The sequence below is a fragment of the Hyla sarda genome, chromosome 1 (genome assembly GCF_029499605.1).
Source record: "Hyla sarda isolate aHylSar1 chromosome 1, aHylSar1.hap1, whole genome shotgun sequence".
NCBI lineage: Eukaryota > Metazoa > Chordata > Amphibia > Anura > Hylidae > Hyla > Hyla sarda.
Genome location: NC_079189.1, coordinates 462,970,854 through 462,995,319, shown reverse-complemented (window position 1 = coordinate 462,995,319; position 24,466 = coordinate 462,970,854). Strand labels below are relative to the sequence as shown.

The window sequence follows — 24,466 nt, the reverse complement described above, 5'->3', positions numbered from 1 at the left end:
AAACTCTAACCCCCCCGCCTCCCTCCTGCCATTGGTGGTCAGCCTGACTGACCAATGGCAGGGGATAGGAAGGGGTGGCAACACTGCCACCTCGCTCCTATCCTTTAGGATGGTCGAAGCTATATCTGACAGCTCCTATCATTCTTATTTTCTGGGCGATCGGGTCACCAGTGACCAGATTTGCCCGGATCACGGGCAAATCGCTGGTCTGAATTGACCAACGATTTGCTGCGATCGTTGACATGGGGGGGGGGGGGTCCCCTAGGCATTGCCACGGGATGCCTGCTGATAGATATCAGCAGTCATCCCGGTCTGATCACCGCCCGGCGAGCAGCGGTGATCGGAAATGCGGAGGGCGTATGGGTACGCCCTCCATCCTTAAGTGACGGGACGCGAGGGCGTATGCATACGCCCTCCGTCCCCAAGGAATTAAGGCCCCTATACACATTGGATATTTGTTGGGCAAGCTGCCCAGTCCATTTGTTCTTGGAAGATAAGCTAATTCCCCCTAGGTATTAGTGTATGAGTGGATCGCAAAAGAAAGAAATCTGTTGAACAAACTATCTTAAGTCTATGGTTACCTTTATAGTCATTTATACAAAGAAGCACTCTTAGCACAGGACAGAGTTCTTTGGTTGAGAAAACTAATCTTTACTTTAAAAAAAAATAGGTTTACTTACATCTGTGTCGGACATGCAACCAATAACAGCCATTGCTTTGGCTTCCCAGGCAGTTTCAAACAATGATGCTGAACGGGAACTACAGCGCTCCAGCAAATCCTTAAATATAAATGGGATAAAAAAAAATTATACACACCACACATTATATATCTATAATATTTTAAGATACTCCTTGTTTTACCTTAATGTACTGAAGCAAAAGTTCTTCTTCCTGAAGGTTATGCTGGTGCATATAAGGTCTAATAACCTTTTCTAATGTGGTTGGAATAAGTTCAGGGGCCAAGACTTTATCCAACATACGGAATACAATTGTAGTTGTAGTTTCCTGGAATTTGCAAAGGGTAGTTTCAAAGAGAGAGAAAATATACAGCCCATTAGTAAAATAAAAAAATAAAAAGTAAATCTGAGACTACAAATAGCAATACCTTTTCATATTCAGAAAGTGCAATTCTGCAGTTGTATTTCCTGTACAGATCCACTAACTCTTGTAGACTTGTGACAAGCTTCATTAACTGCTGTACTTCTTCGCAGTCGCCATCTTCTTTCTAGAATGCAAAAAAAGCAATAAATATGTTTAAACTCAAAAAGCAATTTAGCAAACATGTGAAATCACCTATAAAGAACAGTCTAAAGTAGAGCATATGGTGAAACAGCAAACAACATTAAAAAGGACTGAAATTTAAAAAAATAAAAAATTTTTTTAAAAAAGACAATGGAGGGGTCTAATTCTTAGATAAAGCAATGTAGATGGTCATTCTTCCAACCCGCTGTGCTTGCCAAAAGTCAAGTAGTAGTTCTTTTTGATGACACCCAGCTATTCAGCAACTTCGGCTGCCATTTTGGGCCCAACACTTGGGCAGTGCTTTTGAGCTCCGTACTGACTCCATACAGCTTAGCTCTTCATTTTGCCTATGATGCTGGGCCCAGGCCTGAACTGAGCACGGAACAACTTTTCATTATTCATCTGACATGGCGTATGGGCCCGGCTATCATTTTGCATTATCTAGTGACGTGAGCATGGTCTGCCATGATTGCCCGAGCCTAGCTCACATAGTAGGGAGACAGGCAGAATTATGAAGATTGCTGGAATCAGCCAGAGAGTGTGTAGCATAAGAAGGAAATCATACAGATCGGTGCCTGGAGAATACAGGTCTTCAGGGACACGTGCAAGCTGCACACCATGATGCTACATACAGGATTATATTAAATGTGAATTTGTCAGCCAACTGAAAACAGAACAGCAGGTAGGTGCACAGTGTTAACAAAAATTACCAGTGGTATCCAAAGCCAAGACGAAGCGATGCCAAGATCTGCAGGATTCTTAGAAATAAAATAAACTTCTGCCATTTTGTAGCCATTCTCTGGCCAGTTAGCCTAATGAAGAATACAAGAATACATTTTGACTAAACAAAATCTTATTACAACATGCAAACATGCTAGCCTCAGGGAAAACAAACAAACAAAACAAAGCAGAAATGTAATGCCTTGCAGCTGTACCGTGGGGACCTGGCATTGTCAGTTGTGCTTCGACCTGTTTAGGGTCTGACAGATTAAAAAAAAAAATGTAAAAAGCCGAACGGACCCTGAACAGGTCGGAGCACAATGGCAGTGTGAACCTAGCACATATGTTGTGTATAATAAGTTTTAATAAAGCCTATTTGACCCCTACGGCAAAACAAAAAATTATTTGTGGGACAAAATTATTTGTACCGTGGGTCCATAAGATTAAAATCATACCCAACTTATATAGGTTTGATTTGGTTTTACTTCTGTTAAAAACTTTTTGCATGAAGATTAGTGTGTTTAAAGGGGTACTCCGGTAGTAAACTTTCTTTTAATCAGCTGGTGCCAGAAAGTTAAACAGATTTGTAAATTACTTCTATAAAAAAAATAAAAAATCTTAATCCTTCCAGTACTTATCAGCTGCTGTATAATACAGAGGAAGTTCTTTTCTTTTTGAATTTCCTCTCTGTCTGACCACAGTGCTCTCTGCTGAGACCTCTGTCCATGTCAGTAACTGTCCAGAGCAGTTTAGGTTTGCTATGGGGATTTGTTCCTGCTCTGGACTGTTCCTGACATGGACAGGGGTGTCAGCAGAGAGCACTGTGGTAAGACAGAAAAGAAATTCAAAAAGAAAAGTACTTCCTCTGTATTATACAGCAGCTGCAAAGTACTGGAAGGATTAAGATTTTCAAATGGAAGTAATTTACAAATCTGTTTAACTTTCTGGCATCAGTTGATAAAAAATAAATGTTATCCACCGGAGTACTCCTGTAAAATTGTCCTCTTCTGACTTTTTTATTTTTCAGTATACGAGGATGTGTGAGGGTTCGTTTTTTTGCACCAGGGTCTCTAGTCTTTATCAGTACCATTTTTGTTTTGATGGGCCTTTTTGAATGCTTTTTATAAATTTTTTAGTGTATACAACGTGACCAAAAATATGCAATTTTGGACTTTTTTACGTATACGCCATTGTCTGTGCGGTTTAATTAACTTTATATATTTATAGAAGAATTGCTCACTATGGAGCGATGATCCCCCAGCACTTCCTGACACAATATTGGTAAAACACAAACTTTTATTTCATCCTTGTTAAAAACATAGCAAAATGGTAAAAGCAAGGACCGACACGTTTCGGCTGTGTGGCCTTTTTCAAGGTCTTCTGAGAACATACATGATACCGTATAAATATACAAATTAATACATAGCTCCTCCCTATCGTGCATATCACTTCCTGAATTGATCCTGGAATTTACCCCCTGCTTTATATACATATTGCAGATTATATCAAAAAGAAAAAAAAACTAATTTGCAAACCATAAAAGATAAAAGTACAAACATATACGAGGCTCAGAATGATCAGATGCTTATTGTAAACAATAATTTGTAGTAATAGAACAGCATTATATCTGACCTCTGGTTGAAGCCATCAGGTACTCGTGTTGCCATCTTCATGATCCAGTGGGCTTACATTCCAAGAAAGATATGCAATATAGGATATGATTTGTCTCGCAAGATATGTAAGACTTTATAGGAAAAAACTAAACTATTAGTTTCTGATACTACTTGGCTAGTCTTGATCATCATATGGCACATGGGACATGGGCTTCATTGGGGGACAAAGATCATGGGAATTATGCTGCTGCCACTAGGAGGTTGACACTACGTTAAAAAAAAAGAAGTCGGCTCCTCCCAGCAGGATATACCCGCCCACTAGGACTGAGCTAATCAGTTGTGAAACAAAGAAGTAGGAGAAGCCAAACCACGAAAGGAGAAAACATCCGGACACCAGAAGCAAATCCAGGTAACAAACAACCTGACCAGGAACCGTAAATGGGTGGGTGCTGTGTCGCCCAATGAAGGCTACGAGAAAGAGATTTTACGAGTACAAAAAAAAAAATCTCCTTTTCTCGGTCACCTTATTGGAGGACACAGAGAACATGGGAAGTCCCAAAGCAGTCCCTTGGGTGGGAAAAAACAACCGCCAGAGAAGGGAAGGTCAGGCCATGATGTGCACTGAACCAGTAGAAATAGGTTTATCAGTCACCTGTTAAAGGTGAAAGAAGCAAAAAAAATGATTCCATATGTGGTGACATAAGACCACATACCACACTGGATCCCAGCTAACAAGCCGAGAATCGAGTGAAGACCGTAAGTAAAAGGAAGGGCCATAGAAAAAATTATGTAGCTGCAATAATCACTTTTGACCACTAGAGAGGAGCCTAACACTCCCCAACAGAGAGAAAACAGTGCTGAATCAATGGGCAATGCATCATTTTAGCCACTGGAGGGTGCAGAGCGCCCATTCTCCCCCCCCCCCCCCCCGGGAAGAATGGGCGCACTAAAGAGAACAAGGCCCCGGGTGACGCCTGCAGGCGGCCTACATTAGAAGAAGAAATTTACAGGGCACCCGCAAGCCGATCGACAGCCAAATGAGCAGGACACCGGCTGCCTGAAAAACGCAGCTGTTTAGGCCGGGGAATGGACGCATTCCACAGCCGGTTCCGACTCAACCGCAGCTACGTCCATCCATGCGGGAGAGCCGCAAAGTTACAGCCACGATAGCTTACTGAGCCTGGCTGCAAACTGACAGACGCAGCCAGAGCAGGGAGGGCACCAGGATCCCGGCAGCCACACAAGGATGCGGAGACCCATTGCCCCAGATATCAGGGCAGCAAGTAGGGAGTCCCAGTTAGGAAAAGCGCGGCCAGGCCACTGTGTCTGGCCGCAAAAGTGGGGCAAGGGGATATTGGCGCCGGAGGCCATGAGGGGAGTGGGAGCCACGTGCAATGGTGGCTGAGGAGCTGGGACTCCATTGCAGTTCTGTCCACTATAGAGAAGGGGAACTCCTGGGATGAGCACAAGGGAGTGGGGGGTGGAGGATGAAGTTCCTACTCACCCATGGACTCCATCTTTGTACACTCACCCAGAAGTCTTCAGTCAGCTAAGGCCGCGCTGCATCACGCCAAGCTGCCATAGCGAGGCTGGCAAGGGCAAGTGGGGGACCCAGACCCAGGATGTTACAGCCAGGTGCTGACCTTTGGGGGGGTGGTTGACGGCATCTATGCACCATGCCCCTTTGTCGCATGTGGGCAATCAGGTAGCGCCATGCTCCTGTTGCCCAACCTAGAAAAATAACAAAGGAAAAAAACTCTAACTAGACATACCTAGCTAGAAAATAAACAGAAAAGATCAGGTCTGGAGAGAGCTCCAGACCTGTGTCTGCCTCCTACTGACATTAAGCTAAAACTGATTAGCTCAATGCCAGTGGGTGGGTGTATCCTGCTGGGTGGCAGCAGCATAATACCCATGGTGTCCCCCAATAAGGCGTAAGAGAAATATCCCCATTGGCAACAGGATTTCAAATCATGACATATATTGCATATCTTGCTTGGAATGTAAGAAACAATATGTTGGCTCAACACTACACTGTCCGGTGCGTTCCGCATTTTAAGGAAGTGCATAATAGAAGCATTGCACAAATGAAAGTAACACCAATAGAGCATGTCACCAAATCCCCAAGAGGCGGGGATAGAACACTTAAATGATGTACCGGAAAAGCGTACTGGATCATGAAGATGGTGACACTAGTACCTGACCAGAGGTCAGATATAATGCTATTCTATTAATACAAATTATTGTTTACAATAAGTATCTGATCCTTCGGAGCCTCATATATGTTTGTACTTTTATCTTTATGGTTTGTAAATTAGTTCTTTTTTCTTTTTGATATAATCTGCAATAAGTATGTAAAGCAAGGGTTAATTCGAGGATCAATTCAGGAAGTGACGTGCACGATAGGGAGGAGCTATGTATTAATTTGTATATTTTTACGTTAACATGTATGTTCTTAGAAGACCTTGAAAAAGGCTACACAGCTGAAACGCGTCGGTCCTTGCTTTTACCATTTTGTTATCCCTGATGTTTTTAACAAGGATGAAATAAAAGTTTGTGTTTTACCAATATCGTGTCTGGAAGTGCTGGGGGATCTTCACTGAGCAATTCTTCTATTAGTTCTCTTGTCTGCGGCAGCAAGGCCCTGGCAACACCTGGACTAATCAGGAATCGTGGCAGCCACATCAGTATGGAGAGTAGAGTGGACTTTTTCCCACTTTTGCTGAGAGTCTATTTATATTTTTATAGTTTGGACATTTTTTTTTCGTTATGGGAAAAGAGGGGTGATTTTATCTTTTATTAGGGAAGGGGTTAATTCACATTTAACTTTTATTTTTTATTCCCCATAGGGGACTATTACATGCAATCCTTGGATTGCATACACTGTTCAATGCTATACACCTGTCAAACCGTAACACAGGTGTCCTGAGGCGAGCACAGGGAGGACAGAAACCTTGTGTGGAACAGAAGGGCATAGCATTGATCAGTGCTTGATTGCTCCAGGCTGCTGAGGCTTCCTGGAGCACTGAACCACAGATCGTACTGCTCTCCTGCCATCCTCTCAGCTGATCGGGACATCGCAGTTTTACCGCAATGGTCCCAATCAGCTCTACTGAGCTGCTGGGACCGTTACTTTTTCTATTTTAAACGTTACAATCAACTTTGATCACGGCATCTAAGGGGTTAATGCCAGGCATCATTGTTGATATTGGTGATACCCGGCATTAGACACTGGTCCACCCCGTGTCATAGAAGGGGAGCTGGCACAGGGCATATAGGTATGCCCTGCGTCCTTAAGGAGTAAAATATATATATATATATATATATATATCTCAAGCCTAGAAAAAAATTTATATGTATAGTATCCTAGTGTCCAAGGCCACAATCCAAATTGCATTCTTTTATTTAAGAGGAAATATACTCATTTACCTTGTCAGTTAGTTCTAAAGCTCGGGCTCTGTGTTCCAGCCATTTTGCCACAATTTTCTATGGAAACAAAATAAAAACAAAAACTACTAGAAGACATTGCCATCATAATACAGTGATCCCTCAAGTTACAATATTAATTGGTTCCAGGACAACCATTGTATGTTGAGACCATTGTATGTTGAGACCAGAGCTCAATGGAAACCTGGTAATTGGTTCTGAAGCCACCAAAATGTCATCCAAAAATAGGTAAAAGTGAGGATTAAAGAAAAATAAGTAGATAACGAATACAGATAAAGCAAATCCTTTCATATAAAAGTAAGAAAGAGCTGCTGGAAGCTGTAATCACTGTCAGTGTTTCCCAACCAGGGTGCCTCCAGCTGTTGCAAAACTACAACTCTCAGCATGCCCGGACAGCCAAAGGCTGTCAGGGAATGCTGAGAGTTGTAGTTTTGCAACAGCTGGAGGCACCTTGTTTAGGAAATGCTGGTCTATGTAGAGGACAGGAGCTTCTTCAGGGTTCTGTACAGAAAACACAATGTACTAAAAAAGTAACATGGAGTCGCCCTCACATGGTGTCCAAAGGAGCAGCTATCCCTGGCACAGGTAAAGAGTACAGAACATGTAATACCTCCCTGTACTGTAGGAGGCGCTACCAGACATCAGTCAGTGCACACACTTCAGTAATACAGGTGTTTTACAAGTAAAATGCCCATTCTGATTGATCAGTTCTTCCGGCCATTGACATCTGGACTGTCTGTAGCATTGTATGTTGAGTCTGGTTTCAAGTTACAATGGTCCAGAAAAGACCATTGTATGTTGAAACTATTGTATGTTGAGGCCATTGTAAGTTGAGGGATCACTGTATTTAAATTTAAATACTTTAAAGCATCCCTCAGAACAGAAACCCCAATCAAAACTTTTGACATGCCAGCATGACATGTGAAAACCCCTTTTTTTTTTACATTTTAAAGGGGTATTCCAGGAAAAAACTTTTTTTATATATATATATATATATATATATATATATATATATATATATATATATATATATATATATATATTATATATATATATCAACTGGCTCCATAAATTTAACAGATTTGTAAATTTCTTCTATTAAAAAATCTTAATCCTTTCAGTACTTATGAGCTTCTGAAGTTAAGATTGTTCTTTTCTGTATAAATCCTCTCTGATGACACCTGTCTCGGGAAACGCCCAGTTTAGAAGCAAATCCCCATAGCAAACCTCTTCTAAACTGGGCGTTTCCCGAGACAGGTGTCATCAGAGAGGATTTAGACAGAAAAGAACTACCTTAACTTCAGAAGCTCATAAGTACTGAAAGGATTAAGATTTTTTAATAGAAGTAATTTACAAATCTGTTTAACTTTCTGCAGACAGTTGAGAATATATATATATATATATATATATATATATATATATATATATATAAAGTTTTTTCCTGGAATAACCCTTTAAGTGTGAATAAATTGCAAACTGTAAGCCACTGCTGACTACTGCCTGAAGATGAAATACCTGTCCTTTGGGCACAATTCTTCGAACAAATGGAATCAGTATATTTTTAAACCATAGACAAAGTTCTTGTGAAGAGATATTTGCAGGAACTTTGCTGAGTAGATTCTCCAGCATCTTTTCATCAAACTTGCTTTCAAACTCTGCCTATAAAAGAGTAAAAACAGATAGTAGCAATGAACAAACCATGGGAGCGTCCAAAAGTTTTTCTCCATCTTCTTACCTGATGTCGAAGCCAAAGATATTGTGCACAAGCCAAATTCATCTCTTCTAATTGAAAAACAATATCCTTTAGCACATCATTGTTGTTTAAGAACTCTATCCATGCAATGCCACTAAACAAAATAGAGAAGAAAAACACTCTAGTTTAACTTAAAATTATTTAAAAATGATATTCATAGGTGCAAAAAATAAAAAGTTCACCAACCTAAATTTATCAGGGCCAAAAGCGCCATAAAAAGTAGTTAATCTGGCCTGGGCTCTTAACACCTAAAGAAAAATACAGAATATTAGCAAAAAGTTGCAAATACAGTAAGTTGTAATAAATATATAAGGAGTAATTTGTATATTACATCTGTAATAGAAACTGGAATCTCATCTAATAATACTGGTAACGTCTTGTCCTCTTTTCTCTGAATCTAAAAAACAAAATTGGAAAATTATAGATTAGCAGGAAGTGAGAGTTAAATTTTACTGATGGTTTATACATATTAAAACAGTCACAAAATCTAACTTCATAATTAAAGGGAACTTAGGCGATTGTCTCTTTTAGCATGAAAAACTGCTCTGTTACATTTCCAACATTGTTGAAGAATAATTTCAGGAATATGACAAAAATTTTAAAGGTGATTACTTCATCCCAAACATCGCCAATCAAACATCTGCAGAAAAGCTCCACATTAGGATGATAAATGCATTTACCGTCTTGTCATTATCTATCATACATTTAACCCTTAATTGCATTTAATAAAGAAAATAATTAAAATTTTGTAATCCCCCATATTAAAAACTTAAAGGGGTACTCCGCCCCTGGCATCTTATCCCCTATCCAAAGGGGATAGGGGATAAGATGTTAGATCGCCGCGGTGCCACTGCTGGGGACCCCGGGGATATCGCCGCTGCGGCACCCCGCCATCATTACTGCACAGAGCGATACAGGGGCCGGAGCAGCGTGACGTCATGGAGCCGTGACGTAACGATGCTCCGGCCCCTGTATTGCCCGTCATTACGTGCAGAGCGAACTCGCTCTGCGCAGTAATGATAGCAGGGTGCTGAAGCAGCGATCCCCGGGGTCCCCAGCAGCGGGACCCCGGCGATCTGACATCTTATCCCCTGTCCTTTGGATAGGGGATAAGATGTCTAGCGGCGGAGTACCCCTTTAAAATTTGGACATTCTTCAGGGTAACAGTCCTCCCTCAGCCTGGCCGCAGAAACACTTGTCTGGACGACGGCCACATAATCACAGGGCTGTTAGCCCCGCCAATGAGGAGGTGTGACCTCCAGGCCAATCAGTCTCAGTGCTCGCACTTCTCAGAGGCAGGATATCTAAACTCTGCATTCTACCGTGCCATGAAGTTATTTTTCTACACTATGCAATACTAGGGGTGTGAATCGGCAAGAATGTAGCGATACGTATCGCGATACACATATGAAGATACGATATATCCGGAATGTTTAAGAGACGATATATCGCGATATATCCCGTTTCTGTCTCAAAAACGATATATTGCCATTTTTACTCACGCAGTGATACCAAATATGTTTATTTTTATTATGTTTACATGTTTTTATATAGAAATAGGGGGTGATTTGGACTTTTAATATGGAAGGAGTTAATGTGTGTCTTTTAAACTTTTATTAAAACATTTTTTTTTTTAATACACTTTATTAGACTTTTAGGAGGAAACATTAGATTCCTCAGACAGATGAAAAGAGTTCTATTGAACTCCATTGCTCTGTGATCCATTGATAGAGCCTAGTCCAGCCAGGCTCTATCAATGACCGAGCCACGAGACGGCGGGAAGCAGAGGTAAGCCCTCTGGCCACATCCGCAGTGGATCGCCCGCCCGCGATCGCGCTGCGGGGGGGGGGGGGGGGGGATTGGTGGGATTCGGTGTCTGCGCGATCCACCCCACTAGGGAGCATTCACAGGTCCCTTTAGACACCTTTTTCAGCTTTGTCAGTGGCTATCTAAAGGGTTAATAGCCAGCCGCAGCGATCGCCGTATGCTGGCTATTAGCGGCGGCCCCCGGCTACTGAAAACAGCTGGGGGCTGCAGAGTATGCCTGAGCACAACCTCAGACGTTCCTCCTCTCTGTATGGCACGTGTAAAGCCAAACAGAGAGGAGGAGACTCAGAAGCTGCTGTCCCTGTAATGTGCTGAGCCTGTATGCGTGCTTTTGAGGGGGAGAGCTGCATACAGGAAGAAGGGCGGAAGCCGGCCCTGGCAGGCATCAGATGACGTTGCGCCTGCCGGGCCATGCCCACTTCTGCCCCTCTAACACAGCTCCAAACTGAGCTACCGAAAATAGAAGAAAAGAGGTATTTACAGGGGGTTTGGAATTTAACCCCTTGGGGACGGAGCCCATTATGACCCTAAGGACGGGAGCATTTTTTGCAAATCAGACCACTGTCACTTTAAGCATTAATAACTCTGGGATGCTTTTACTTATAAATTTGATTCCGAGATTGTTTTTTCGTGACATATTCTACTTTATGTTAGTGGTAAATTTTCGGCGATACTTGCATCCTTTCTAGGTGAAAAATGCAAAAATTTCATGAAAAATTAGAAAATTTTGCATTTTTCTAACTTTGAAGCTCTCTACTTATAAGGAATATGGATATTCCAAATAAATTATGTATTGATTCACATATACAATATGTCTACTTTATGTTTGCATCATAAAATTGATGAGTTTTTACTTTTGGAAGACACCAGAGGGCTTCAAAGTTCAGCAGCAATTTTCCAATTTTTCGCAAAATTTTCAAAATCGGAATTTTTCAGGCACCAGTTCAGGTTTGAAGTGGATTTGAAGGGTCTTCTGGTTAGAAATACCCCGTAAATGACCCTATTATAAAAACTGCACCCCTCAAAGTATTCAAAATGACATTCAGTCAGCATTTTAACCCTTTAGGTGTTTCACAGGAATAGCAGCAAAGTGAAGGAGAAAATTCAAAATCTTCATTTTTTACACTGGCATGTTCTTGTAGACCCAGTTTTTGAATTTTTACATGGGGTAAAAGGAAAAAAATCCTCTCAAAATTTGTAACCCAATTTCTCTCGAGTAAGAAAATACCTCATATGTGTTTGTCAAGTGTTCGGCGGGTGCACTAGAGGGCTCAGAAGCGAAGGAGCAACAATGGGATTTAGGAGAGTGAGTTTTTCTGAAATGGTTTTTGGGGGGCATGTCCCATTTAGGAAGCCCCTATGGTGCCAGGACAGCAAAAAAAAACACATCGCACACTATTATGGAAACGACACCCCTCAAGGAACGTAACAAGGGGTACGGTGAGCCTTAACACCCCACAGGTGTTTGACAACTTTTTATTAAAGTCGGATGTATGAAAAATATTTTTCCACTAAAATGCTGGTTTTTCCCCAAATTTTACTTTTTTACAAAGGGTAATAGGAGAAAATGCCCCCCAAAATTTGTAACCCCATTTCTTCTGAGTATGGAAATACCCCATATGTGGACGTCAAGTGCACTGCGAGCGAACTACAATGCTCAGAAGAGAAGGAGCACCATTGAGCTTTTAGAGAGATAATTTGTTTGGAATGGAAGTCGGGGGCTATGTGCATTTACAAAGCCCCCCGTGGTGCCAGAACAGTGGACCCCCCCACATGTGACCCCATTTTGGAAACTAAACCACTCACGGAATGTAATAAGGGGTACAGTGGGTATTTACACCCCACTGGCGTTTGACAGATCTTTAGAACAGTGGGCTATGCAAACAAAAAAATTTAATTTTTCATTTTCACAGACCACTGTTCCAAAAATCTGTCAGACCCCTGTGGGGCGTAAATGCTCACTGTACCCCTTATTACATTCCGTGAGGGGTGTAGTTTCCAAAATGGGGTCACATGTGGGTATTTATTATTTTGCATTTATGTCAGAACCGCTGTAAAATCAGCCACCCCTGTGCAAATCACCAATTTCGGCCTCAAATGTACATGGTGCGCTCTCACTCCTGAGCCTTGTTGTGCGTCCGCAGAGCATTTTACGCCCACATATGGGGTATTTCCGTACTCAGCAGAAATTGCGTTACAAATTTTGGGGGTCTTTTTTTCCTTTTACCTCTTGTGAAAATAAAAAGTAAAGGGCAACACCAGCATGTTAGTGTAAAATTTTTTTTTTTTTTTACACTAACAGGCTGGTGTAGACCCCAACTTTTCCTTTTCATAAGGGGTAAAAGGAGAAAAAGCCCCCCAAAATTTGTAGTGTAATTTCTCCCGAGTACGGCGATACCCCATATGTGACCCTAAACTGTTTCCTTGAAATACGACAGGGCTCCAAAGTGAGAGAGCACATGCGCATTTGAGGCCCAAATTAGGGTTTGCACAGGGGTGGACATAGGGGTATTCTACACCAGTGATTCCCAAACAGGGTGCCTCCAGCTGTTGCTAAACTCCCAGCATGCCTGGACAATCAGTGGCTGTCCGGAAATGCTGGGAGTTGTTGTTTTGCAACAGCTGGAGGCTCCGTTTTGGAAACACTGCTGTACAATACGTTTTTTATTTTTATTGGGGGGGGACAGTACAAGGGGGTGTATATGTAGTGTTTTACTCTTTATTAGGTGGTAGTGTAGTGTAGTGTAGTGTTTTTAGGGTACGTTCACACTGGCGGGTTACGGTGAGTTTCCCGCTAGGAATTTGCGCTGCGGCGAAAAATTTGCCGCAGCTCATACTTGAAGCAGGAAACTTGCTGTAAACCCGCCCGTGTGAATGTACCCTGTACGTTCACATGGGGGGGGGGGGGGGGGTTTGGCAAACCTCCAGCTGTTTCAAAACTACAACTCCCAGCATGCACGGTCTGTCAGTACATGCTGGGAGTTGTAGTTTTGCAACAGCTGGAGGCACACTGGTTGGAAAACCTTCAGTTAGGTTCTGTTACCTAACTCAGTATTTTCCAACCAGTGAGCCTCCAGCTGTTGCAAAACTACAACTCCCAGCATGCACGGTCTGTCAGTACATGCTGGGAGTTGTAGTTTTGAAACAGCTGGAGGCACACTGGTTGGAAAATACTGAGTTGGGTTCTGTTACCTAACTCAGTATTTTCCAACCAGTGTGCCTCCAGCTGTTGCAAAACTACAATTCCCAGCATGTCTGATCACAGAAGGGCATGCTGGGAGATGTAGTTATGCAACAGCTGGAGGTACGCAACTACAACTCCCAGCATGCCGAGACAGCTGTTTGCTGTGTGGGCATGCTGGAATTTGTAGTTTTGCAACATCTGGAGTGCTACAATTTAGAGACCACTGAACAGTGATCTCCAAACTGTGGACCTCCAGATGTTGCAAAACTACAACTCCCAGCATGCCAGACAGCAAACAGCTGTGTGGGCATGCTGGGAGTTGTAGTTTTGCAAGATCTAGAGGGCAGTATAGAGATCACTGTGCAGTGGTCTCTAAACTGCAGACCTCCAGCTGTTGCAAAAACTACAAATTCCAGCATGCCCACACAGCAAACAGCTGCCTGGGCATGCTGGGAGTTGTAGTTTTGCAACATCTGGAGGGCTACAGTCTAGAGACCACTATAGTGGTCTCAGACTGTAGCCCTCTAGATGTAGCTATGCAAATACTCACCGGCTTCCGTCGCATCCGGGAGCCGTCCTCTTCTGCCGCACGCCGCCGCAGATCTCCGTCGCCGCCGCCGATCCCCGTCGCTCCGCTGCCTCCGGAGGGGTAAGTGGACTCCGGCGCCGCTCCTCTTCGTTTTCCCCGTTCTGCCCCGCCTATTGTGGGAGGGCAGGACGGGGAAACCGAAAGTAAACCCCTCCGCCCCTGATCTGCTATTGGTGGTCGCATCTAGACCACCAATAGCAGAGATAGGAGGGGTGGCACCCATGCCACCTCACTCCTATCGCTTTAGGGGGATCGTGGGTGTCTTATACACCCGCGATCCCCCTTCTATTCCGGGTCACCGGGTCACCATAGACCCGTAATGACCCGGAATCGGCGCAAATCGCAAGTGTGAATTCACTTGCGATTTGCGCCGATCGCCGACATGGGGGGGTCTAATGACCCCCCTGGGCATTTGCACGGGGTGCCTGCTGATAGATATCAGCAGTCACCCCGGCCCGGTCCCCGCCCGGCGCGCGGGCCGAAATTCCCACGGGCGTATGGATACGCCCTTCGTTCTTAAGTACCAGGACGCAAGGGCGTATGCATACGCCCTTCGTCCCCAACAGGTTAAAAAAAAAAGGACAGGGATAGAGATAGTTAGAGTCAGGGACATATGGGGAGGGGGATTAGGGAAAGTGTAGTTGTTGATCGGGGCAGTTAAATGGGCATCTTTAAGCAGTTAAATGGGCATTTCAGGGCCAAAAACACTGTCCAATTAAACCAACAGCTATAGTTTAGAAATGAATTGATATACTTTTATAAATTTATACGTAAAGCCTTTCTCATTTACACATTACCTGCTGCCAACATGATCAACATTTTCCTACCCAAACATCTCCTCCAAGATCTCTTAGGTTTAAAGTTACATAAAAATAAAAACTCTAATCTATATATATTGTTCAATTCTAGGAGGATTGACTTACTCTATTCTTTGCATAATTCAGCATCTCAAATGTTGTTTCATAGGTAGGCCATGGGGCATTGACACAGTACTGGACCACAAAATTGTAATCCTAAGATAAGGTTTAAAGTTACATAAAAATAAAAACTCTAATCTATATATATTGTTCAATTCTAGGAGGATTGACTTACTCTATTCTTTGCATAATTCAGCATCTCAAATGTTGTTTCATAGGTAGGCCATGGGGCATTGACACAGTACTGGACCACAAAATTGTAATCCTAAGATAGAATAAAAAAAAAAAATGTGTGTGCATATATATATGTATATATATATATATATATATATATATATATATATATATAATATATTAGAAATAAAAGCAAATTCAGGTAAAAAAATATAGGGCACACTTTATAGAACATTAAAATAATGTATAGTCTTTATACCTTAATTTTATGAAGATTGCCTTTAGCCTCATCCACAAGTTCTTGCCATAGGGCTTGACCATAACTGCCGACTGATGCCGATGCCAATTTTTCCAGTACAATATTCAGCTTTACTTTATATACAAGCTGCTCATCAATAAAAATGTATTTAGATACAACAAATAAATAACTAAAAGGTGCGCTACATTACACAGGAAGCATTGCATATTGTGCCAGTTTCATTTAGTTATATCATGTGTACAGTTGTATTCTTAGCAAGTACGCAACATCTAAAGTGTTCTATTACCCAAAGGAGGCCAAAGAATGCCAGCCTGGTCTCCTGCATACATTAAAAGGTACAAAGGTACGCTTTGTTTGCAATGGGATCCTACAGCCTGTGTTGACATAAAACAGATCTCTGTGAGTGATGGACTAATATTAATTATGGCCATCATGGTGCTTTTTCTGATCTATAAGTGAAATCTAGCCCATTAAACTGATGTAAACGCAGCCTTAGGGACAACTGTAAAAACGGATGTTAAAAATTTCTTTATAATTAAATTCCAATGATACTATTCATTTAAGAATAAAAAAAAAGGTATTTTGAATGGCACATGACAGAACTGTTGTGATTTTTTTTTAATGGGTATCATTAAATTATTGTGAGTCATTCAGATTTGTATCCCAATGAATTTTTTATCATGTATTTATTATTACCACACAATTGTGGCCTTCAAAGAGAAACAGAAACAGGACTATAATGACAAACGCAAATATGAATAGTGCTTAAATGGGCACGGTCAGATTCAAAAACCTTTTTATATGTTGTACATCTTTGCAAAACATTAAAGGGGTTATCCAGGGAAAAAACTTTTTTTTATATATCAACTGGCTCCAGAAAGTTAAACAGATTTGTAAATTAAAATGTATGAGGGTATATAAAAGTAATTTATATAAAACCAGTCCTCAAGGTACAATTTGAAAAAAGAGAAAAGAAAAAAGAGAAGAAAAAGGAATATAAGAAATAAGAGTTGGTCCAGAAAAAGTTAATATGTGGTATTTATTAATTGCAACAATTATTTAAAATAAAATATAATATAGGACAACCTATTAAACCTCAGCAGGGCCCTTGCATGGGGTATAGGGGTCCAAAAATGAGAGTGGTAAAATGGAAAAAAGATAAAACAATTATGTGGAGATAAAATCTAATAAAATATAGTAATGTACTGTATATCGAAAACAGTTATTGGCAGTCTCTGGTGTAAATCGAATTCATTCGTTTGAAGCGCTTATTAAAGGGTGCCTGAGATGTTCAGCATTGGAGTGGAAATATACTGTAGTAATGAGCTGGCGATCTGTCTCAGTTCATTCAGAAATTAGCATACAGATTTGCCGCAATGGTACAGTGTGACAATGTTGGCACAGTTCATGTGACAGTGTGTGGATATTGTCAATCGTCGGTAGATGATACAATGTTGCCAAAGGACTGTGCTGCACTGCAGTATCATACGGCTGTTTGTAATAGAGTTCGGTGCACTCACCGGCTCCTAAGAAGAACAAGACGGGACAGACTGGCACGGCTGGGCAGTCGGCACAGATGGAAAAGTGACTGTCCGGCAGTTGGATAGCTGGGTCCTGGGCTGGCACGGCTGGCGTCCGGCCTGTTGAGGTAAATGTCATAGGACTCTGGTTTGCCGTTGGATGTTCCGGAGCTAGTTTCGGGAGTGGTGATCTGTGGTGGCGTCCTCGTGTCTGAACGGAGCGCTATCTGCGCGCGTAAAGCGGTGGTCACAGATAGCGCTCAGTTCAAACACGAGGACGCCACCACAGATCACCACTCCCGAAACTAGCTCCGGAACATCCAACGGCAAACCAGAGTCCTATGACATTTACCTCAACAGGCCAGACGCCAGCCGTGCCAGCCCAGGACCCAGCTATCCAACTGCCGGACAGTCACTTTTCCATCTGTGCCGACTGCCCAGCCGTGCCAGTCTGTCCCGTCTTGTTCTTCTTAGGAGCCGGTGAGTGGTGCTGTGCACCGAACTCTATTACAAACAGCCGTACGATACTGCAGTGCAGCACAGTCCTTTGGCAACATTGTATCATCTACCAACGATTGACAATATCCACACACTGTCACATGAACTGTGCCAACATTGTCACACTGTACCATTGCGGCAAATCTGTATGCTAATTTCTGAATGAACTGAGACAGATCGCCAGCTCATTACTACAGTATATTTCCACTCCAATGCTGAACATCTCAGGCACCCTTTAATAAGCGCTTCAAACGAATGAATTCGATTTACACCAGAGACTGCCAATAACTGTTTTCGATATACAGTACATTACTATATTTTATTATATTTTATCTCCACATAATTGTTTTATCTTTTTTCCATTTTACCATTCTCATTTTTGGACCCCTATACCCCATGCAAGGGCCCTGCTGAGGTTTAATAGGTTGTCCTATATTATATTTTATTTTAAATAATTGTTGCAATTAATAAATACCACATATTAACTTTTTCTGGACCAACTCTTATTTCTTATATTCCTTTTTCTTTTCTTTTTTCTTTTCTCTTTTTTCAAATTGTACCTTGAGGACTGGTTTTATATAAATTACGTTTATATACCCTCATACATTTTAATTATAGGCCTTCTTGGGTAAAGGCAACACCTTTAACCTCAGGTACAATCTACCACTAAGTGAGCTACACAAATCTATACATTTCTTTCCCAGATTTGTAAATTACTTCTATTAAAAAATCTTAATCCTTTCAGTACTTATGAGCTTCTGAAGTTAACGTTGTTCTTTTCTGTCTAAGTGCTCTCTGATTACGTGTGTCTCGGGAACCGCCCAGTTTAGAAGTAAATCCCCATAGCAAACCTCTTCTAAACTGGGCGGTTCCCGAGACAGGTGTCCTCAGAGAACCTTAACTTCAGAAGCTCATAAGTATTGAAAGGATTAAGATTTTTTAATAGAAGTAATATACAAATCTGTATAACTTGCTGGAGTCAGTTGATATATATATATATATAAAGTTGTTTCCAGGATAACCCCTTTAACCTATCTAATATCTTTGTCCAAGCTGAAGCACAGGCAAAGGCACAGACAAAGGGAAGGTGGCCTAGCACTCCTCTGTGCTCTCTCCTGTCTGACAGTACTCCTCTGTGCTCTCTTGTGTCTGATAGTGCCCATTTAACTCAGGATGGAGTACATGATAAGCAATGTTTTTACAAAGTTACTAAACGATTTATGTTGATTTATTCCATATAAAGAATGTACATTGTTGTTAGAAGGTAAACATTTTCAATGATTAATCAATCAACTCAAAATAGCGCTTGTGTTATGGAAAAAAATATTTAATTAAAATTGTACCTCAACATCAAGGCCAAACTGTAGAGCAAATTTTTCTGCTTCTTCAAATTTATGCTTATGTAATAATCGACTTAATCTAAAGAAAAAGGAGAAATAATACATTATCTTTAAAGAAGTTGTCTCAAAGTCAACACCTGGCCAAATCCTGTTAGAACACGCAAGCGGAAATTTATTATTCACTGGAACAGTGCAGAGTGGCAAAACTGGCACAAGGAACGATACATTCCCACAATAAATACACATACAGGGAGATCACATGCTCAATACACCTCTCTCCCTTTGCAAGCCAAAAGAGCTGCTCCCATTCTGGCCTACTCAATAGTCCTATTGTTACATGGATGGTCATTAATCTAAATTACCAATGTATAATACAAAATGTCCCCAATAGCAGCCACTGCATGGGAAATGCCTGGATGGCCACAGCTTTCCTTAACAAAACCAGCTGTTTTTCCAATAGGTGAAGAGTGTGATCAGCAGATTGTTACAGTAGTTGCATTCTGAAAGGGGTTGTGTCTAATATACTACTGTCATAAGAACATGATGGTCCTCACTCCAACATTTGGCTAAAGATATCTTAAACCCCTTAAGTACCAAGCCCATTTTAACTTTAAGGACCAGGCCAATTTTCATTTTTGCACTTTAGTTTTTTCCTCCCCCACCTCTAAAAATCATAACGCTTTAAATTTTGCACCTACAGACCCATATTAAAGGGGTATTCCAGGCCAAAACTTTTTTTTATATATCAACTGGCTCCGGAAAGTTAAACAGATTTGTAAATTACATCTATTAAAAAATCTTAATCCTTCCAATAGTTATTAGCTTCTGAAGTTGAGTTGTTGTTTTCTGTCTAACTGCTCTCTGATGACTCACGTCATTCTCACATCATGCACAGCTCCCGGGACGTGACATCATCATTGAGCAGTTAGACAGAAAAACTTCAGAAGCTAATAACTATTGGAAGGATTAAGATTTTTTAATAGAAGTAATTTACAAATCTGTTTAACTTTCCGTAGCCAGTTGATATATATAAAAAAAGGTTTTGCCTGGAATACCCCTTTAAGGCTTATTTTTTGCATCACTAATAGTACTTTGTAATGACATCAATCATTTCATAACAAAATCTACTACAAAATAAAAAAAATCATTTGTGGGGTGAAATTGAAAAAAAAAACTACACCATTTTGTAACGTTTGGGGGCTTCCGTTTCTACGTAGTGCAGTTTTTGCTAAAGATGGCACCTTATTTTCATTCTGCAGGCCTATACGATTACAATACCCAATTTGTGTTAGGTTTTATTTTATTTTACTACTATAAACAAATGATAACTATGTGCCCCAATATTAGTATGCTTAAAAAATTGCCCTCTTCTGACCCCTATAACTTTAAATTTTCCACATACTTGTCTGTAGTTTTTATCGGTACCATTTTTGTTTTGATGGGACTTTCTAATAGCTTTTTAGAATTTTTTTTATGGTATATGAAGCGACAAAAAATGCAAAATTTGGTTGTTGTTTTTTTTTACCTGTACGTCATCAACCGTGCAATTTTATAAATCGTTTGGACATTTACGCACGTGGCGATGCCACATGTTTATTTTTGCTTACATTTTAATTATTTTTTTTAATTACAAAAATGGGAACTTGGGTACAAACTTATTAGGGGAGGGGCTTATTCACATATAAACACTTACTTTATTTTTATTTTTTTTAGTCCCCATAGGGGGCTATAACAAGCAATCTTGCAATTGGAGCTTTGGCTCAGCATTAATCAGTGATATTGGCGCTCTGCTGCTCTAGCCTGCAGAGGCTGGCTGCCGCATCAGAACACTGATGGGATGGCGATGAAGCAGATAAGGGCCCTCCTGCCGTCCACTCAGCTGATCGGGGACCCACCATTTTGCCGCGGATGTCCCGATCAGCTCCCTGAGCTAACAGTCAATGTTAAATCCCACATTTAGACGGAGCAATCAACTTTGATTGCAACTTCTACAGGGTTAGTGCGGAGCATCGGCGCAATTAACCTGATAGCAACCGGGACCTTCCGGGTATGAAGCGTGCTCATCTTGTAAGCGCACTTCACACTGCAGGCGCAAGTACTCCCTTGGTCTTTAAGAACTGGGAACCAAGGGCATACCTGTACGCGCTTGGTCCTTATGAGGTTAAACAGGATTCTAGAGACATCAGAGATAGAAAATGCCAGACAGGATTCTCTACCTTGAGCATTGACTGTATGTCTTTTCAAAACAAAAAAATAAATTAAAAAAAACAAAAAAAAAGACTATGGAAGCAGCGAAAACAGTGTCCTAACAAGCTTACATATACCTGTTTTTAAGTACCTCTGTTAATGTTCTATGCACATTTTTCTGTACCTAATTTATACCTGTACACACCTGTTCTCAGGTAAAGCCTCTGTTAAGCATCTCATTGCAAGGACAGTGATTGGAGAGTGGGAGGACCTGGAAAGAGACACGTAATCGTAAATGACATGAACGTGAAATAAAGAGCTAAGAAATTACCGGTAATGTGTGAAAATTTACCTTTCATGGCTGTCATAAATTCCCTCAAGAAGATATATTGTGTCCTAATGGAAAGAAGTATGACATGTGAATCAAACTGAATGGAAAATGCTTTAATTGCAAAAGGGTTCTGTAAAAAGTGTTTTGTAGAGTATAAGTAAAACCTTATTGCACTTTAATCAGCACAAAAACTAATTAAAAATAAAATAAGGCAAAGCTAAAATATATAAAAAATATATACACAACAAAGAGGCAGCATCACAGATTACCTTGCCTAGCATCATAGTCAATTTACAGGGATGTGGAAATGGTATCGCCCGACAGGTGAATTCTTCAGGCATTTAGCCCTGCTTCAATCAATTTTGCAATCAATTTTGGCAATCAATTTTGCCCTGTAACTAAATTCCTATAGACTGCAGTTGAGCGCTGCAGCATATAGCGAGCCGCGCAGGACAACAGCGTCCCGGCGTAGGCGCGTGCAATGACGTCACTCATTGCGCGCTCCTCAGTCCGGACCGAGGATACGGTCCAGTAAAAACAGTGACCGCTGAGCCCCTGAGCCTGCCGGAGCACACATGGGGCCGGAGGAAAGGTAGCAGGGGATCAGAGAGGAGGTGAGGTTTGGTTGGTCTGAAATATAATGACAGGAGCGGCATCGGGGGGGGGGGGGGGGGGGGTTATAATGACACCGGGGGCATCATAGAGAGGAATATAATGACACAATGGGGCATCAGAGAGGGGAATATAATGACACAATGGGGCATCGGGGGGGGGGGAGAATATAATGAAACAGGGAGCATCAGGGGGGGAAATATAATGACAGGGAGCATCGGGGGGGGGGTAACATAATTGCGCAGGGGGCCGTACTTCATCCCTACCTGATAAAGGGACATACCGGGGAACAGCCTACTTAAAGGAATACTGTAGTGCAAAATAACTTCTCACCATAATTTATAGATCGCAGGGGTCTGACCGCTGGGACAACCCCTATATTTCTTGTATGAGGCCCCAGCAGACTGCATGAAGGGTATGTTCCGTCCCTGCATGACACGGCTGCTGAAATGCCCCCCATGCGGACAAGCCCCCATTCTTGTTGGGGCCCCTTACAAGAGATCGGGTGGGGGGGGGGGGGGGTTCCCAGCGGTCAGAATAAGTTATTTTGCACTGCAGTATTCCATTAATGGGGCGGACTTACTTATCAGGGACCCTATCCCCCTAATGGGGTGACATACTGGTCTGCCTATCACGTTTTTATTAATAAAATACCTTATTTACATACTGTTTGGGTTAAAATTATTTTGTACCAGGACAAGTGGATTGTTATGAGGGACAAGTAGATTCTGCTCAGTTTTAGTCCCTTGGACAAATGTTTATTTTTTTAATTTCCACACCCCTGATTTAATAGATGTGCTGATACATACTAAAGCATGTCAAGAGGCAACAGACTTACCATAGTAATACCAATCTGAACAAGAGTGCATACATCTGAAACTTCGATTGAATATAAGTGATTCATAGTTGGCAATGAATATACCGTCAGGCTTCTCATCTAAAGATGCATTAAGACAGAAATTTAAAGCATAATGCCTATTTTATATTTACATAAAAAAGGAATTGTCCATGACTTTAAGAAATCACATTGTAACTGTAATTTCAAAACAACGTCACGCCATCTAATAGCCTATGTACTTTCTAACATATCCTAAGATTCCAGAATAATAAAGGGGCAATGGGAGGACTAAAGCACCCAGAAAGAATTAGGGTTATTTAGTTTAGAAAAAAGATGGATTAGGAGCAACCTAATAATGATGTATAAATATATAAGAGGACAGTACATAGATCCTTTCCATGATCTATTTGTACCCAGGACTTTATAAAGGGGACATCCTCTTCATCTAGAGAAAAGAAGGTTTCTACAGCAGCACAGACAGGGGTTCTTTACTGTAAGAGTAGTAAGACTATGGAACTCTCTGCCAGAGAATGTGGTCATGTTGAACTCAATAGAGTTAAAAAGAGTCCAGTGTACGTTTTTGGAGAGTAATAGCATTACAGGTTATGGATACTGGATCAAAGGGGTACTGGTGCCAGAAAATTAAACAGATTTGTAAATTACTTCTATTAAAAAAATCTTAATCCTCAAAATACTTATGTGCTGAATACTACAGAGGAAATTATTTTCTTTTTGGACCACAGAGCTCTCTGCTGACACCTCTGTCCATTTTAGGAACTATCCAAAGCAGCATATGTTTGCTATAGGGATTTTCTCCTACTCTGGACAGTTCTTAAAATGGACAGAGATGTCAGCAGAGAACTCTGTGTTTCAAAAAAGAAAAGAATTTCCTCTGTAGTGTTCAGCAGCTAATAAGTAGTGCAAGGATTAAGATTTTTTAATAGAAGTAATTTACAAATCTTTCTGGCACCAGTTGATTTAAAAAAAAAAAAAAAAAAAAAAAAGTTTTCCACTGGAGTACCCCTTTAATAGGGTCAGAAGGTTGATTTATTCTAAGGGATTTCTTCTCAGATTTGGAGTCGGGAAGGAATTTTTTTTTTCTCTTGGTATGGGGCAATGGTATAAAAGGTAATTTTTTGCCTTCTGGCTCAACACAATAGGAACATAGGTTGAACCTGATGGACTTTGGTGTTTTTTTTCAACCTTAAGATTTATGTAGAAGTGTGTATTTCTGTATTGTATATTATGACTGCAGCCCCCCACTAACAAAAAAATATTTACATGCTTGGCCTGAAGGATAAATCAAGGCTTTCCATTAAAGAGGTGCTCCGCCCCTAGACATCTTATACCCTATTGAAAGGATAGGGGATAAGATGACAGATCACGGGGGGCCCCTCGGGATCTCGGCTATGGAA

General features: G+C 41.2%; 1 protein-coding gene across 1 annotated transcript in view; it reads right to left on the bottom strand.

Moving 5' to 3' along the window:
- KNTC1 (kinetochore associated 1) overlaps positions 1-24,466 on the bottom strand; it is a 242,213-nt gene that overhangs the window by 148,962 nt on the left and 68,785 nt on the right. The window contains exons 13-27 of the mRNA XM_056535369.1: positions 23,052-23,150; positions 21,623-21,666; positions 21,476-21,541; positions 19,087-19,162; positions 15,726-15,851; positions 15,468-15,557; positions 9,107-9,172; positions 8,962-9,023; positions 8,758-8,869; positions 8,538-8,681; positions 7,005-7,061; positions 1,953-2,054; positions 1,106-1,225; positions 862-1,005; positions 681-779 (exon numbers count right to left, since the gene is read on the bottom strand). Coding sequence (XP_056391344.1) covers positions 681-779; positions 862-1,005; positions 1,106-1,225; positions 1,953-2,054; positions 7,005-7,061; positions 8,538-8,681; positions 8,758-8,869; positions 8,962-9,023; positions 9,107-9,172; positions 15,468-15,557; positions 15,726-15,851; positions 19,087-19,162; positions 21,476-21,541; positions 21,623-21,666; positions 23,052-23,150 — 1,407 coding nt within the window. The remainder of the gene's footprint in view (positions 1-680; positions 780-861; positions 1,006-1,105; positions 1,226-1,952; positions 2,055-7,004; positions 7,062-8,537; positions 8,682-8,757; positions 8,870-8,961; positions 9,024-9,106; positions 9,173-15,467; positions 15,558-15,725; positions 15,852-19,086; positions 19,163-21,475; positions 21,542-21,622; positions 21,667-23,051; positions 23,151-24,466) is intronic.